Raw genomic sequence first — 17,801 nt, forward strand, 5'->3', positions numbered from 1 at the left:
GTGAACAAACAACCTGAACTGCCATGAACGGACCAAAGTGAAACAGTAACTCAATGAGATTTTCACTTTGGTGAGTTTATTTTTGGAAAAGATGCCATATGCTATTATATTCATCATTTTGAATTGGAATTATGCATTTTCTGAATCATGGACAATGCCAATGTACACAATCTTCTTCTCTGATGCATGGGACCACATCTTTTCAAACTGGTGAATGATAATTTTGACCGAGTCTTGCCAGATGAAAAAACGTATGTTGAGATCAAGGAATTTCTGCTCTCCTACTATAAGCGGGCCAAAAATCATTGATAGTATAATGGGGAGGAGGGGGGGGGGTCCCACGAATCGCCGGTGGAAACCCGCGGAGAATCGTCGTCAGAGAAAATCTGATAATTGTGCAACATAAATGTAATTTAAAAGAAATGTTTATAAATGTAATTATACTTAAGTGCAATATTTATCTCCACACTGTTTGTGGGCCACGGACCACTTTTACGGTCAATAACGTCATGAGATTTTTCATTGTAAAATAGGCCTAATATTGTAGACCCTGGTCAAGTCTCCAATGTTTACGTCTTGTGTTGTTGCCAGACTCCATGCCATTGTTGTGCAATAATATTTTATTCTGTAGGTATATACAAATAAGTAGTTGTCTGTCAAAGGATTGTGTTAATTTTTCAGAGCTGTTAATCCCACATCCTAATTTATCACTACGGTGGATGATGGGAAATATTTTGTTCAAATACCAGCAGTGTGCTGGGAGTCATCACATTTCTTCCGTTTCAATGTATTTGTCCTAATCATTACTGGTTCTTGGGACGTTCTGCCTGAGGGCTGCTATGTCTTGAGGGTTGCATCTTTACAGTCGGCATGTACTGAAGATTCAGTAGCATGATCTGGCACCGTTCCAGTCTCTTCACTGCTCCTTCTGGTTGCAGTTTCGCAGCTTGATCAGAATTAATTCATGTGTCTTCCTCTCGTATGAAGTGAGCTCATCGCAGACTCTGGTTATCTGCAGCGTCTGCATCGCTAAGAGACACTTGAACTAATCATACAAGTTGTGATGGCGTTGTGAAAGGCGTCTTGACGAACTGAACTGGTGAGATGGAACGATTTTGTTGAACTTTTATTGCTAAAAACTAATGAAAAATGAATACTCTGTGACAATCAAGTTAAAAATGTTGTTTGTGCAAAAAACATAAATTTAAAATATTTGAATAAATGTTATAAGTGGAAAACAGAGTGTTATCATTCATTGTTGTCATCCACTAATGAATCAATATGTTGAGTAACAAAAAAATAAACTGGGAATGTACTGAAGAATGGTACGCATACATGCGGAGCAAACGAAGTTCATGCAGCAATATCGCCACAGGGGAGAAACAGTCCAGGAGTATGTATCCGCACTGCAAACATTGGCGGTGAATTGCAAGTTCAAAACTAATCTGGATGAGCGGTTATGGGATCAACTCATTCTAGGAATCAACGATTTGCGAATCCAAGAACTAAGCTAACTCTGCGAACAAGCCAACAAAGCTGCAACACTCAGCAAAGTCAAGAAATCATCTGCCAACCATGAATCCACTCCATTGAAGAGAGAAACTGTTGAATTCACGATCAAGCCGAGACATGTGCTCGCTACTACACAACCGTCCACGATAACACTGCAAAATCAAAAGGTAAACAAGCCGGAGGGAGGAGATCGTGAGGAAAATTAAAAAAAATTTCGTGTCGACAAACGAAAAAGTGTGCATCCGCTGAGGAAGGACAAAACGTGGGAAAGGGGAGAAATGCAAAGCATGTTCCGGAAAAGGCTATTTCCAGAAAGTGTGTAAAATCAGGAAACGCTGAGTTTGTGCATAATATTTTTCATGTCAGTAAGGGTGCAAAAGGTATGAAATTGATGCTTTGGTGAACAAATATCATGTCATATTTCAGTATGACACTGGGTCAGGCAAAACACTCATCCTGGAAAAGTTTTTATAAGAAAATCGGAAAACCAAGATTGTCTAAATCAAAACAACTGTTGGCATACCCTGACCAGCCTATTGCTATACTCAGTGAAGCTAAAGTGAGCATTACAATCGGTAGAACAACCAAAAAATTTTACGTCACAGTGGTATCTGTAAAAAGTGTTCCTATATTGGGAAAAGATCTCACGAAGGTGTTCAACATCAATCCATCATATTCTGTAAACACTGCAGTTTAAGATCTAACTGACCTGTGCCACAAATCCTCAAGGAACATCTTGACATTTTTGATCAGTCACACATGGGAACAGTCAATAGCTTTGAAGTCAACATCAAGCTTAGAGAGAATGTAGTGTTGAAAATTGTGAAAGCATGAGCAGTTCTTTATGCCTTGCGTGTTGCTGCAGACAAAGAAATTGACAGACTGGTACAAAACAGAACACTAGAACAAGTGTATGTAAACAATGAAATTGTTGAATGGGCTTCTCCTGTAGTTTGTCACAAAGAAAAATGGACAAATTTGTCTATATGGGGATTTCAAATCCACAGCAAATCCTTACATGATAACTGAGTTGTATCCATATCCGACATTTGAGGATGTTGTTTCAAAGTTGAATGGCTGCATGTAGAGTTTAGTGTCATCGATCTGAAGGATACATTTATTCAAGTCAAAGTCAACAAATTTTTACAGAGGTATCTGCTGATTTTGAGACACAGGTTATTACCGTTACACCAGCATGCCATTTGGAATATCATGTACTCCAATTATTTTTCGGAAACTGATGGATCAGTTCCTTGTCGGAATAAAGGGAGTAACCTGGTTCCAGGATGATATTGCAGTTGGTGGATGCAACAGAACTGAACACTTATCCAGACTTCACAGTTTTTATTATTTTTCGCAAGGTAGGCTTGAAGACGCAACAGTCAAAATTGCAGCTGTTCAAATCAGAGATCAAATTCTTGGGACACAATCAACAAAAACGGTATTCTGCCTGATAGCAACAGAATAAGAGCTCTCAGTGAACTGCCTGCACCAACAAACGTTCCAGAACTAAAACCTATTTTAGGTTCAGTGAACTATTACAGTAGATTTGTCAAAAACTTGCAAATGTTTTGCGCACCTCTACACTAACTTTTGCAAAAGAACAAAAGTCGGAAATGGAGCAAGGTTCATGAACAGTCTTTTGAAAACATTCATAAGAAAATATCATCTGATATACTACTAGTATATTTTGATCCAGCAAAACCAGTCATAATGTCTTGTGATGCTTCAACCAGAGATTTGGGAACTGTGATCCAACATCATGTTGATGGCAAACTGAAAATGATTGCTGCTGCTTCCAGAACTCTCAGCCAGGCTGAAAAGAACTATTCCAGCATTGATCAAGAGGCCAAGGCCTCTCAATGTTGGAATAGTTCTTTGTTTGGACTGCAAAAGTTTTTTACAAGTACCTGATAGGCAATCACTTCACTATACAAAGCGGCCACGCATTCTTGGTAAGGAAGTATCTTGTTTGGCTGCTTCAAGGTGAACAAGATGGGCTATTACTCTGAGTGCTTTTGATTATAAAATCTAACATCTGCCTGGCAAAGAAATGTGTGTTCTTGATGCATTGTCTTGACTACCTTCGTCTGAAAAAAACATCAATGATTTTGAGAGCAGAGCAGCTGTCTACAGAGTTGTGAACCATACAATAAACAAGCTCTTTCTAACACGAAGAATTCTCAAATCCCAACCAGAAAAAGATCCTGTTCTAAGCAAAGTTATTCTCTACACAGAACATGGATGGCCACACAAGAACAAATTAGATGAGAACCAGCAGCTATTTTATGAGAAACGACATGAACTGTCTTATGAACAAGGAATCAGGGCCGCAACTAGATGCTTGGTCACCCAAGGCAAGAGCGCATTTTGACACCCCCTTATAATGTTGGAGAGGTTTTGGAATGAAATTTGCATCCCCTGAGGTCCAGCGCCCCGGGCACAAAACCCGCCTGCTCCCCCCAGTTGAGGCTCTGCAAGGAATTTCAATGGTGAACAATCACATGACTGAGGTTCACCAAACAAGTTGAAGCACTGTGTGATAGAGAAAAGTCATTCACAGTCCCGTACATTGTCAGCCCTGCCCTTGTGGAGACCATGAAGGCAGCCCTGTGTATAGCATAGCGTTTAGCATAGGCGGAGATAGACTTGGAAGTCTGGGGGGGGGCACAGTCATTATAGCTGGGGATGCACAATGATGATGTCAATTCATATATATACATATCTACATTCGATCAGTCGACTCCACCTTTGACGCTGGGGGGGCCCCCATATCTCCGCCCATGACATTTAGTAAGGTTTCGCGACCCATTTTCCCCCATATCTGTTAGTTCATTTGCTTCTTCCCGCATAACAAGTAGTTTTGTGGGCATAAAACAACATTTATCAAACTTTTTCTACCCACAGTTCCCTTGTCTTTGTCATTGTTTATCCTCGACTCCCTAGAATAGTTTAAAAAGGACCACTTGAAAGTCTTGAATGGGCACACATCAATAAACCAGTTTGTCGCAATGCCCCAGAAAGCTACGAAGCCCACTTTGAGAACTACCACCATGGGGGTACTTTCATCAGGGTACTAACTAAGAGTTTTACGGCACCCACAACTTTAAAGTTTGATAATTTTATAACAGTTGTTCTTTGTCCCCCACCTAAAACTGACGCGTCCGAAATTTTGCAGCAAGGGGCAATTACCCCTCCCCCTCTTTTTCCGGCCCTGACTTCAGTGCCATCCTTACACGTGGCCTACTCAGGCACGACTCTGGGACCTTAGGTGCATAAGATGGTCTCATTATTATTACACCTGGTGCAAAGATTTCCCGAGACGTGTGTAAACTGTAAGTCGGTAAGTCCAGCCCTGTATAGGAAACCGCCTTGAAAATGTCTCATGATGCTCTTGAGAGGCCTTAGATACCTCAAAATATATTTTGGTACTACTAAAATTGGGGTTCACCCTTATAGATAGCTAAGTATGTAACAATGATAAATTAACAATTCAAAATGTATGTATCGATTGTGCTCAATTTTACAGTATACTCAAATGACCTACAATATTATTCTGTGTTGATGGTTTTCAATTTGAATTTTGGAGGACGTGGCAAATTCAATGAACATACAATTTATTTGAATTGATAGAAAAAAGTTCTAAAATGCATACTGCAATTATTCGATTCCAGATTACCTACTTCAGCATGAGGGTATAAATTTTGAAAGAATTGACAATGGCCCGACCTCCGCCTCCTAAGCAGATTATGGCCCACCGCTCTGTGTCAATGAAGGTGCAAGCCATTTTTAAGAACTTAAAACAACAGAATAACTTGAATTATCATAAAACACAAATGCCAATAACATTATTGTATATTAATATCACTTTATACAAGACAACCTGTCATGTATAGCAACAGACCTACAGAATGCCTTCATCTGGCTGAGGATTTTAACTGGCCCATTTTTCGGGGTCAGGCTTATATTATGAGCATCTTGAAAAATCAAGCCAAGGCTTATTTTCTGGTCATGTCTTATTTTCGGAGAAAAACTATACTTTTTGTTCTGTTTCACTTGAAGGTGTTCATTACCAATGTTCAATTAAAGAATCTCACAAAGTTATTTTGTTTTCGTTATAGGATAATGTTATTTTTTGTCTCTTGATATTTCAGTTATGAAAGTCTGAAGTACCTGTATAAAACTTATAAAAAAGTAATGCAAACATGTAAGTAGTTTTTGAATGAAAAAATTCAGTTTACACATACATTGGTTTACTTCTTCACAGAGGCTTCAATTTATTTATACAAGGATTTGTTGTGTGTGTGAAAAATTATTGTGTATTATAAATAAGCAATAATTTCTGTGGATATGCTTATCACATATTACATATCAGGCATACTTGTTAAACTAAGGTCCATGGTTACGTTTTCTGTTTGCAGTTTTTTGTAACATATTTTAATATGTGAATCTCATACCTAAATGTTTATATAAAAAAACGTAGTCAGAATAATTATAAAAAGTGTGTTTGTGATTCCAAAAAATCATTTATAATCACATTTTTGTTCCTAAAAAACATTTCAAAATATTTCAAAATATACATATTCTAAACACTGCACATGCATCAATTTTTGGAATACATAAACTAACCTCAAACTAAAATTTTTAACCTGAAAGCAACACATTTTCTTCAAAAACAAACAATATTCCCCAAAAAAAACCAATTTCCTCCAAAAAACCCAGCCCGGGGAAAAATAGGTATCTACCCGGGGAGCAAATTTGACAACCCTGTTTCAAACAGCAGTGTCCTACACTTATTTGTTGACAGGAGATTGGTCTGCTAACCTCTCTGAGAATGGGGACCATTTCTGTTGTATTTATATATCAGGAGAGATTCCAAAAACGAATAATCTTGATTATCAAAAGCACAACTCCTCTGAACGCCTTTTGTCACAGTAGGCAAGCATACTACCAACCCGTGCTACTACGTCTTTTAAAATAAGATAGGCAGAGACGGCTGAAATTGCCATGATAGTCTTTGCACATTTTTTGAACTTGAATGAAAAATTTTTGTGAAATCAGAAGTTGGTAAATGAGAAAGACATTCAAAGAAATGACATATTGTTTGAGAGCAGAAGACTAATTTGCAAAAATGTCAATTTGTGAAATAAACAAACAAATGTAGATATTTCATGCAAAAAATAAAATAATAAAGTTCCATACATTACGCTCATTTTCAAAACTGCCACTATCCAAGTTTTGGGTAATGAATTCATCTTTAGGAATCAATACTTCAACAGGTCGGAGTGAACTTTGTCTATTTGGCTGAGTAATAGTGATCATACGACGGTTTGTACGAATGGTGATGACTTTTCCACCAACTGAAGACGATGTCGATTTTAAACTTGTATCATTTGGTTTCTGACCAATCTAAAGAAAATATGTAACTTTTATTAGAATTGGATCAGCTTCTTATTTTCGAAGATAGTCTCATATTTTAGTAATAAATAGATACCTAGATTTTTTCTCAGGTAAATATTTAATAAAATCATCCATCACAAGGAAGCTCAATGAAGGTTTAAGTGCAAGAGTACACTTACCCACAATGATAAATATTGGTAAGTCTATCAAAAAGTTTACACACTACAGATGCTGTCTACATAGATACAACCAAATCTCGATAAGCCAATTTTGCAGCAGTTGACAAAAACTCTGCATTATCGTTTGTTCTTCGACTTATTGGAAATTCCAATTTTAAAGTGGGAAAAAATAAATATTTATTAAAATAACAGTGTTATTTACACATATCCGATTAGTAATAGATGTGAATACTGGAGATAAAGAAAATTAGAAAGATGAGTTATTCTAATTTAATCATATTTAATTATTGAATGAGAGTATTCAGAAATAAACTAGATATATATACAGTATTATGGAAATGGACACATACATGAGATACACTTATAAATGAAGCAAATTGTAAATTAAGTGTGTAAATGATTATTTTATGTCAAAACATAGTGATTTTTGAATATCTCACTTTTGTTCTTCGTTCGTGAGAAAGTCATTCACTTTTTGCAAGCAGACAAATGAATCTGCTGAATGCTGATTTCTATTGCTAAATGCTATGTATTCGACAAAACATTTCAAGTTATCTGAATTATTATTATAATAATTGGAAATTCCGATTTGTCGAGAAGTTAATTCTGAGAGAAAGATTTATTAAAATAACAGTGCAATTCTCTAATGCTAAATGCTAAATTCTATTGCTGAAAGTTAAATTCTATTGGTGTATTGCTAAATTCTATTGTTAAATTGTATTGTTACAGCAGCTACAAAATATTAAATTCTATTGCTAAATGCTGAATTCTACAGCTGAATGCTATTTTTTAAACTTCTGTCATGCCTGTAAATTTCGTCTTAAAGGAAGAAAACTTTGAGTTAAAAGTAAAATTTAACACTAAAATATACAGAAAAAGTTCTGGAGCAGAGTGAGAACTTCGACTTAAAAAGATATTTGAGCTATCTGAGTTCAACTTATTGCAAATTGACTGCATATGGATAGTAATATAACATGGGGCAGTTATATAACATATATAACTGCCCCATGGACACAGTTTCAATTTTTTTTTTTTTTGTGATCAGAATGCAAGACCTTACTCTAAACTTTGGTCACTGTCGGGAAAATAACTTATGAATTTATTATTAAATTAAAAATGATTAAATTAAAAAATTTGAAATTAACTCAGGTGTCTACCAGTAGAAAAGAGCTAATTATACAAATAAATTGCAAAAAGTTAAGGTCTGAGCAATGGCACAGAGTATGCTATTACCACTGGTTCAAACTAAGCACCAGTAATCACCATGAAGACAGCAGCTCTAGACAAAAATCAAAAATTCTTCAAAAGGCTTAAAATTGAAAACCATTTCTAACACAAATAGTTTTGAACCTACTTGTCCATTATCATTCTTTCCCCATCCCCATAATTTTCCATCAAAATCTTGGGCTATAGTGAAATCAGCTCCACACGCAGCATATTTAACTTTTATACCAGACATAGCTGTTACTAAACCTGGTATTTTCTGCAATTAAAAAAAATTACAATAAAGATGATTATTTACAATGTTGCTTATGTCGAGAATAAAATGATTAGTTGAAGCAAACATAGAATTTTATAATTGAACATGAAAATACTTTGATGGCATGAGCAAATTTATAAATGAAATTAATGAAATACAGTTATACTTGAACTCAATACTAGAATTTCAAAGTGGTCGATTTGACTGCTTTTTGAACTTTCAATGCCAGCAGCCCTATTTTTAAAAAATTTTGCTCCATAAATCTCCTAATTTATTGAAAAAATCTCAAATTACAGAGTGGTCATTTAGAAAACTGCAGTTGAAAATTTTGAAACTTATTGAAAATTTTCATTGTTTTTAAGTATACTAGGAATAATTTAAAAAAAACGGTAACTATTTATTATCTCTTTTAAAAATAAGGGTATAGAAGCATTTGTGCTTTCTTACTTTTTAGGCCTAAGTAAACATACAGAATGGTAAGATTTTTAAGATAAGCAAAACATAACTATAAAGCAATCTTTTAATTTGTTATAGGAAATTTTTGGTCAAAATGAGACACGAAGGTGCTAGAGTGCTGTTTAGGATGAAACCGAGAAAGAGAAACATATAGAAAATATCCACAAAATGTTGAGGTTGTGGATATTTTCTATGGTTTCAGGCAGTGATTCTTTTGATTAAACATTATATTATGACAACGTATTTTCCTGACATAAAATTATTGTTCCAATGTTCTCTACCACTTTAAACAGTTGGCTCATTTTATCATTTTTGTTGAGTCATGATGTGAACATAAGGGCTAATTAGACCAGGACCTGCAGTTTTCTGCCAATCCCAAATGGCAGCATTCAACATTTTTGTACGACTCATGGAGAGGTTGTTACATTAACCCCTTGGTAGCAGAACTTCCTGTGGCAGCAAAGTGTTCTAAAGTCATCTCATTGCCATTTTGATTGTACACCATGTTTAATATCACCATAAATATTGCATTCAAAACTGGAATTTTTTTGTAAATCACCTTTTTTAGCAGGCTCTATATTTTATTAAGTGGAAGTTTTAACACACAAAGGCTGTACAAAAAGTTATTTTTTTTTACATATACAGGGTGATTATAATCAAACTGACACTACTTAGATCTATGTAGCACCCGTTTTGGCGGACATTTTGTTGAAACATGGTATATTCGTTATATTGACCATGGGGGACGAAAAAACAGTGATAACAAATAATACTACAGACTATTTTTTCAACCACCAACTGAAAAAGAGACCCATAAGAACCTCTATTGGAAGCATAAAACTTCATTCATTCACAACATTTATTCAATGTGTATTAGAATAGCACCAATAGCAAGTTCAACAGTAGCTCAAAGGGTTACTTGAAGAATCACAGCAACACAATGTGTTATGTTTGCTTTAAATTCAGGCAGAGTCCACATGCTTCCTTCATAGACTTGAAGCCTTGAGGTGCACTCTCTTCAAGGTCTTAAAAGGTGGCCAATGAGTGAAGGAACTATTTTGTGCTCCCTTTGGTGACATTTGAGAATTTTGATAAGTTTTCCAAATGCCTGGCTTTTTTGTTCACCTGATTTGAATGCCTTCTGGATGTAAGGATTCCTGTAAGATTATGTCTATGGAGGAAGCATAAAGACTTTACCTGAATCAAAGCAAACAAAAGCCATGTTCAGGGTAAAAAAAAAATCATGATTTTTTTTCTAAAAAATCAGGTAAATGTATGATAATTGTTATTGTTGGAGATTAAGCAATAAATAATTGAAAATTGTTATTTTTATTTACTACAGATTATTTATTTCATTACAGATTGTAAGGATTTCTTTTTGGAACACGTGATGATCATGTTATATAAAAAATTATTATTATTTTTTTTAATTTATACAAAAATTGCCACGTTTTCAAGACAAATAAATTCAATTGGTCAAATGGTCGACGCGTTTCGGCTCTTTAATGGAGAGCCGTCATCAGGACCTCGTGGTCAGAATTCCCATGAATCAGTCGTGGAGGGGTGATGTTTATGTCTGGTCATCCGAAGAGTTCGCCTTTGTATTTGCTGCGTCCGAGTGGTCTTTGGATGCGAATTGGGGAGCCACCTGTTGCAAAGTGATGAAAGTTTTGTGACGACTGAGGTTAATAAAGCCTGTCCAAGCTGACGAAATAGGTGGCGTGTTTCTTCCATCATTAACGAGGAAATTCTGGCATGTTCTGATGAAGTATCCCTCGAGAAAATTCAATTCAGAATTGTGTGTTGCTTTTTTAAAAACAAACGCTTTATCAAAGTCAAAATAATGTGAATGTTGCAAACAGTGTTGGGCAATAACCGAACTATCCGCCCGTCCTTTCTCAATATGCTTTCGGTGTTCGAGAACTCAAATATTTAGATTTCTCCTAGTTTGGCCAATATATCCATTTTCGCAATTCTTGCATGGGATGAAGTAGATACCAGATTCTTTGGAGGGTGAGATAGGATCTTTCAGATGGGAAAAGGTGAGTATGGTAAAAAAGGAAGGAAAGGTATGGAAAAAGGGTAACAAAATTTACTATTTATCCTTATATTGTCATAATCAGTTGTTCTTGATAAGCATGAATAGTAGCATAGGCGCCAAAACCTAGTAGCTGAGGTCCTTTGAGCACCCCCATCAATGAATTTTTTATGGGGTGCTAAGCCGCCACCCCCCCCCCCAATAATTTCTAAAAACACAAAAACAATGCAATGCACCTTCTCTCGTATATACAGGACAAGCAACTTTCAGCACCCCTCCAATATTTTCTTCATGTTGGCGCCTCTGATAAATAGTACCACCCAAGTGCCTTACTTAAGTCAAAAATTGGTCAATATAAAAGGATTTAGCAACATCAAAGTTTTTAAGAAAAAAAATTGTACTTACGGTGTAGATTCAACAAACATCTTTCTTCCGCATTAGTTTCATTTCTTTTTGGGCACCATTGAAAAATTACAAACACAAAGGCCACAACAAGCAAATTACTTAATGAGGTGGCTGAAACTGATCTGTATGTTTGAACCAAACAGAGTTCCATCCGTTGTGTAACAAACACTTTCGATACGTGGGTTTTTAACACGATAGTTCAATACTGCTCGTCTGCAATTCATATTTTGGCACTTCCACATGAATGTTATCTTTGGGTTTAAGTAATTCAGAACTAGCACAAATACATTACAAAATGTTTCCATTACCGCAGTGTTCCTCAAAGTGAGTGTTGACCATTGAAGTTTGCATCTGTTCCTAAGTGGGTCTATGAATGCACAATAGTTACTATACTTTTCCTAGAAGGTGCACATAAACCATGACTAGGAGACTAAGAAACAGCAAGCAGCAGTTGACAACTGTTTGACAACCACTGCATACAGCGGCGATGATGAATGTCATTATGTATAAAAACAGCATACACAAAGACCAAAGCCGTAGATGAATGAACAGTGATGCTAAAATCACGCCCCTCCCCCCTCCACATCCTGCACCTGCAGTAGGGTTCCGAGGCTAAGCTCTTTGGCAGGCTGCTGATGCACTGAATTTTTTTTTATAATGTGAAAAAAAATGATGAGAATCGTCTTGGGGCCCTGAAACTAGGCCACACCTTTGTGGGGGACGATGGCTTTAATAATTAACAAAACCAGTCCCAGGGGGATGTTGGAATCTGCATAATATGTTATATGAATCTGCTGTAATATGTTAGAATATCTTCATCCTGTTGAAAGATATTCTAACATATTACAGCAAAGGAAATCTGCACCCATTTAGACTCCATTAATCTTTTATTTCCCAACCAACATGGCTTCAGGCGATCCCTTTCTACTACATTCCAACTGTCCTTTTTCATCCATGACCTTCCCAAAGCCATTAATAACAAGTTACAAATCGATATCATCTTCTTAGATTTTTCTAAAGCTTACGATAAAGTTCCTAACAATAGACTTCTCCTTAAGCTTTCAAATCTTGGTCTGAATGTACAATTGCTCAAACGGTTAGAAGCTTTCCTAAAAAAATCTTAAACAGTTTATACATTTTAAAGATCATGACTCACAATTTGCTGATGACTAATTTACTGCATAATAAATAATAAGTCTGATCAAGAAATTCTGCAATGCAATCTTGTTTCCATCTCAGACTGGTGCTCATTTTGGCATATGCCTATCCACTTAGTTTTCATGAGAGCTTCTCGTAAAACTCTTCCCTCGAATTCTCATACTTGATCATAAATGTAACCATATCCCAAGTTTCTCAATTTAAATATCTGGGTGTCATAATCTCAGTTGACCTACGTTGGAATAATCATATCGATTTTGTCTACTAGAAATGTGTCTGAATAAACTTTTCTTCCTTCGTCACAACCTCAAACATTATACTCGTGACGTCTGCCTTCTCTGCTACTAAACTTGTATTTCTCCTGTTCTTTTTTATGTAGCTGAGATCTGGGACCCTCACACCCCTAGTAATATCGACAAACTCAAATTTATCTAAAATAAAGCCGCTCACTTTATTCACGACTGCTTGTCCTCTTTTAGTTCCATTTCCAACTTTAGGCCGGGATTATACTATAAAAGTTTGATAAAATTTCTTTTATAAAACTTGAAAAATGCCACCAATAAGATTATTGGTTATACTTCAGAAAATGCAACTGATGATCTTATTGGTAACATTTTTCAAGTTTTATAAGAGGACTTTTATCAAACTTTTATAGTGTTTTTTAATCCCGGCTTAAACTCAAACTTAATCTCCACCCACTCGCTACTCACTGAGTTATCTTTCACTTAGCCATGCTTTATAAGATTACTCATGATCATCTAAATTTCAATAGGTCTGGTACTCTGACTAAGCTTTCCTATGTATCCAATAGACTTGACCACGCCAAAAAATAAAAACCTATTTTTGCCTGTACCAACTGTTTTGAATACGGTTTCTTTCCTAATACCATAGTTGAATGGAACAAACTCCCCTTCACTATTGTTAACTCCCCTATGATCTCAGGGGGTGTACCACCTTTTGATTCTTAACTACGGATTTAATCTTTAGTTAAGAATCAAGAGGCAATTTTGCGACCACATTCTTAACTAAGAATCGTGTGACCCCACTTCTTAGCTCGATTCTTAGTAGACAATTTTTTCCTTCCATGCGGGATGATGCTAATTCCTTCTTTAATACAAGTTTTTTTTATGTTTCGTATTTACGATCATATTTAAAAAAATTAAAAAGTATTTAACACATGCATTTTTATTGCAGAATAAGGAATTTGTCTAACTTTTTGTTATTGAAAGGTTGTGTGAAAGAGTGGAAAACAGTGTTGGAATCTATATACAGCACATATATTGGTGTAATGGTGATAAAATATCAGATCATCTTGATAAAGTTTGATAAATTCTGCTACATTTATCGAATTTACCGGTGATTATGCATAATTCTTAAATTTTCAATACATGAATATCATGATCACGATGGGTTGTAAATACTTCAAATTTTTTTATGTTATGGCAACTTGTAGATTTGACAATTTTTCTAAACTTAAAAAGTGAGAGGAAATTGAATTTTTCACACAAAATATGTGAGAAGAAGCTCTATTCAGCCAAAATGTGACTGCACATGAATATAAAAATCATTATTAACCTATTGCAGCATTTGTTTTTTCCCCACACACTTAAATGTATGTAAAAAAAGCCATCATTACAGAAGTGATGTCTATTTTTATTATTACACATTCTGATCACTATTATTTTTTTATTTGACCACGAAGCAGCTATGCGATGCATGTACAGTACCACGTGCATTTTGCCATGAAAACTAATTTAAGTAAACAAAAAGCTTATTATAAAAATTGTTGTTAGTCTTGTAATGTTAGCTTTACTTACATACATAATGTAAACACAATGATGACTCATTCATTGCATTAACCATAGATTGACGATTATGCCTAATGACCTGCAAATGTGACAGATTCGTGGTATGTGAGCAAAATGTATCAAACTTACCGAAATAGCAGATGATTATTCATAATAACAGCAGCTCTTTAGGGCTTTCACCATGACATATCTAGCATAGCCACTCTTTGTGGTGAGGTGGGCAATGTGCTTTATCCCCGTGGACGTGGGAAATTTCTTTGATTTGAATCATATTGAATAATTAAGTATGAATATGTTTTGGTTTTTTTACTGCAACATGGCTCAAAAAGCATTATGTATTTATCATTTTTTAGCAACCATGTTCACATTTCCTTAAATGAACTCCGCCATTTTTTCAGGCTAGTGTCATTCTAAAATTTCTTTTCCTCTTCCCCCATCTTGTCAACACTTGTTAATTTTTAGCTGGGCGCTGATTAGTTAGTGGTGCCTGTCCATCATCACGCGGCCTTAACAATTGCCTTAACAATCGTATCGTGGTTGCATTCAGAGAGCTCGATTCTTAAGACGCTTCTTATGAATGGATGATTGGTTATTAAGAATCAGAAGGTGGTATACCCCCTGATTTCTTGTCAAATGTTACTAAATATCTATGTGTAAATCTACTACATCCTCTTGTAAAGGTCTTTAATAAGGCCAACACTATATTGCGTGAACATGTGGCCAGTGGATGCCTCCGATTTCAGTTACACTATGTCTGACTAGAATGTAACTTATCTTTCAGCAGTATAAAGTATCGCGGGGACCCGGGTTCGAGCCCCACCGTCGCCACAGTGGTGGTCGGCTGAAGTTGGTTTTTTGTGGTTCCCAACTTCGAGGCGCAAATGCGAGCCGATCTCACCGATAAAAAGTCTCGCCACAGAGAGTAACAGACCTACAAACAGTACAAATATTCAGTCACGACACATCACTCACTTCACTTGTGAGATATCGATGGCAGCACTGAAAAATCATACACAACACTAGATATGCACTCAGACTGTTAGCTACACACAATTACACTTCCGGCACAACTCACTAGGTAGAAAATTGCCTATGGCGATAGACCTGAGTTGTGCTCGGTTTGAAAAAAAAAAAAAAAAAAAAGCAGTATAAAGTTGCAAAGTGTGACAAGAATATGTACATGCATGAATCTTATCCTCAACAGGATAACCTTGTAATTTAGAATTACCTTGTAAATCATCATCTACACAAGAGAAGTGTTAAGTTACAAATGAATTACACTTGTTTTACACTTGAATTTCCTGTTACATTAAAAGAAAAATTTTGGTTTTTTTTAACTGCAGGGCTCATTTCAAGAAATACTGTAAAAGTATTAAGTTGGATGGAGATTTTTAAAAAATTTACTCTAGAAAACTAAGTGAAATGAATAAAAGTTTTCAATCCGAAAATTTTAGCATTTTGAAGCATTTTTCATCAATATAAGAATGTAAGTGAATATTCATAAAAATACAAAAAAAGGCAAGAAATAAATGTGAACATTATGCATATTGAGCGGATATGTGAATATTATAAATCTTTGATTTCAGAAATTATTTGTAATGACACCACTGCACATAATGGAAAAGAAACATAAAATGAAAAAGAATTGTTGAGGAAAAATTATTATAGATTACCTGCTCACGGCGTGTACCATTACCAAGTTGGCCTTCCATGTTCCTGCCCCATGAATAAATATCCCCATCTGATGTAACTAAGACTGTATGATGGTTGCCACATGATAACTGAAAAAAATGACCATTTTTTTTTTTTAAATTTAATATTATCACAAAGAATACTCTTTCAAGAGCTGGAAAAAAAATTATTTGATTTGAAAGATCAAAAGTCGATTAGTTTAATATGAAAAAATTCTGGACAGCTTAAGCTGTTCCAAAAATTGATAAGGAACATTCCCGGAACCACCAATGACATGAAAGATATCAATTCGCTAATGAAAACACTCCTCTTAAAACTTTCAAACTACCAGACTTCTTAAGAGAAAAAAAAACTGAAAGGAAAGTTTATCCAACACAAAATGGCAGAGGAATTCAACTCTGTCCATATAGAATCTAATAAATTGAACTCATAAAAATAACCAAAAAAATAAATTTGATAATTTGTCACTGACAGATGTCAGCTTTATTATATCCAACTTGATATCACATAATCCCGGATGGTCAACACAGATCTACTGAATTTTGAGTCAAAAATCATTTTGTTTTTAATTCTTACCCTGTAATACTGAAGGACACTAAGTTACTTTCTCTTGAGTGATCCTTCAAATAAGGGGTTCTTAACTTTTATCAGCAGCACCTCAAAATAAACAAGAACAGCTTCATGACCCCCTTGGGATTGTGTCACTGATGCATCAATAAGTTATGACAGGACTGTAACTGGATTTGTATGACTCATCTAGGAAGTCCTTACAAATCAAGTTTGGGTCATGACCGATAGCTCAAGAATCTTTGACTATAAGTGGATTTATATGACCCATCTCGGAAGCCCCTGTCAATCAAGTTTGGGTCGTGACTCATAGGTTAAGAACTCCTGCATGGGCATCAAATTACTGTAGTTTAAAATAATAAAAATATGTTAACATGATTAGAGTAGCCAGCTGCTGTGAGTGTGTGAGCAAGTATATAGAATGTAAATATATAAAGGATACAGCAGCACACACAATCTTACAAATCTGAAAACTATTTTTTTGCCTTGCACTGCCAACATCTAGCGCCATCCTGCTTCAATAGAGTGGTTTTATGTCATTCTGTGACAACTACCTAGAGCTCCTTAGAATAACTTATCATTTACTTTATAAGTAGAGCAAACTGTTGTATCATGAGCATAGTAAACCATTTTGAAATAGTTTTGAAACTCATAGTAATATAAATTATAATTTTTGATGCACCACACACTGTCATTCTCTGCACATAAGGGCTAATTAGACCAGGACCTACAATTTATTGCCAATTCCAAACAGCAGACTTTTTTATACTCACAGAGAGTTGGTGCACTAACCCCTCGATAAAAGCTTTCTGCATTTAGAGCTATTTTTCTCCAAATTTCTTCCATTTTTTGAATTCGAATATCTCAGCAAATACTGCACTTAAAAAATGGAATATTTTTTGTTGGCCGTAAGAGAGACAGTGCAACAACTTTTCAACTGGGTTTTTGAGCACACGGAGACAGTATAAAAAGTAAATTTCTTTATTTTTTCATGCATACAACCCCTAAAATAAATTTTGAGATTTTAAGTAACTGCACATCATCTGAAAACTTTTTATAATTCAAAGTATTTCTCAAAAGTCAACTGTTACAAAGATATCCACACT

The 17,801-nt window shown here is 35.4% G+C and overlaps 1 protein-coding gene across 7 annotated transcripts in view; it reads right to left on the reverse strand.

The window, feature by feature from the left end:
• LOC149065639 (uncharacterized) overlaps positions 1–17,801 on the reverse strand; it is a 232,941-nt gene that overhangs the window by 41,265 nt on the left and 173,875 nt on the right. For all 7 annotated transcript variants that reach the window (XM_089253544.1, XM_089253545.1, XM_089253542.1 and 4 more), the window contains 3 exons: positions 16,110–16,217; positions 8,446–8,574; positions 6,715–6,921 (listed from right to left, as the gene is read on the reverse strand). In XM_089253544.1, coding sequence (XP_089109670.1) covers positions 6,715–6,921; positions 8,446–8,574; positions 16,110–16,217 — 444 coding nt within the window. The remainder of the gene's footprint in view (positions 1–6,714; positions 6,922–8,445; positions 8,575–16,109; positions 16,218–17,801) is intronic.

This window comes from Pholcus phalangioides, unplaced genomic scaffold (genome assembly GCF_987345545.1).
Source record: "Pholcus phalangioides strain wild (caught in Gottingen) unplaced genomic scaffold, Ppha-v1.0 ptg000039l_1, whole genome shotgun sequence".
Taxonomy (NCBI): Eukaryota; Metazoa; Arthropoda; class Arachnida; order Araneae; family Pholcidae; genus Pholcus; species Pholcus phalangioides.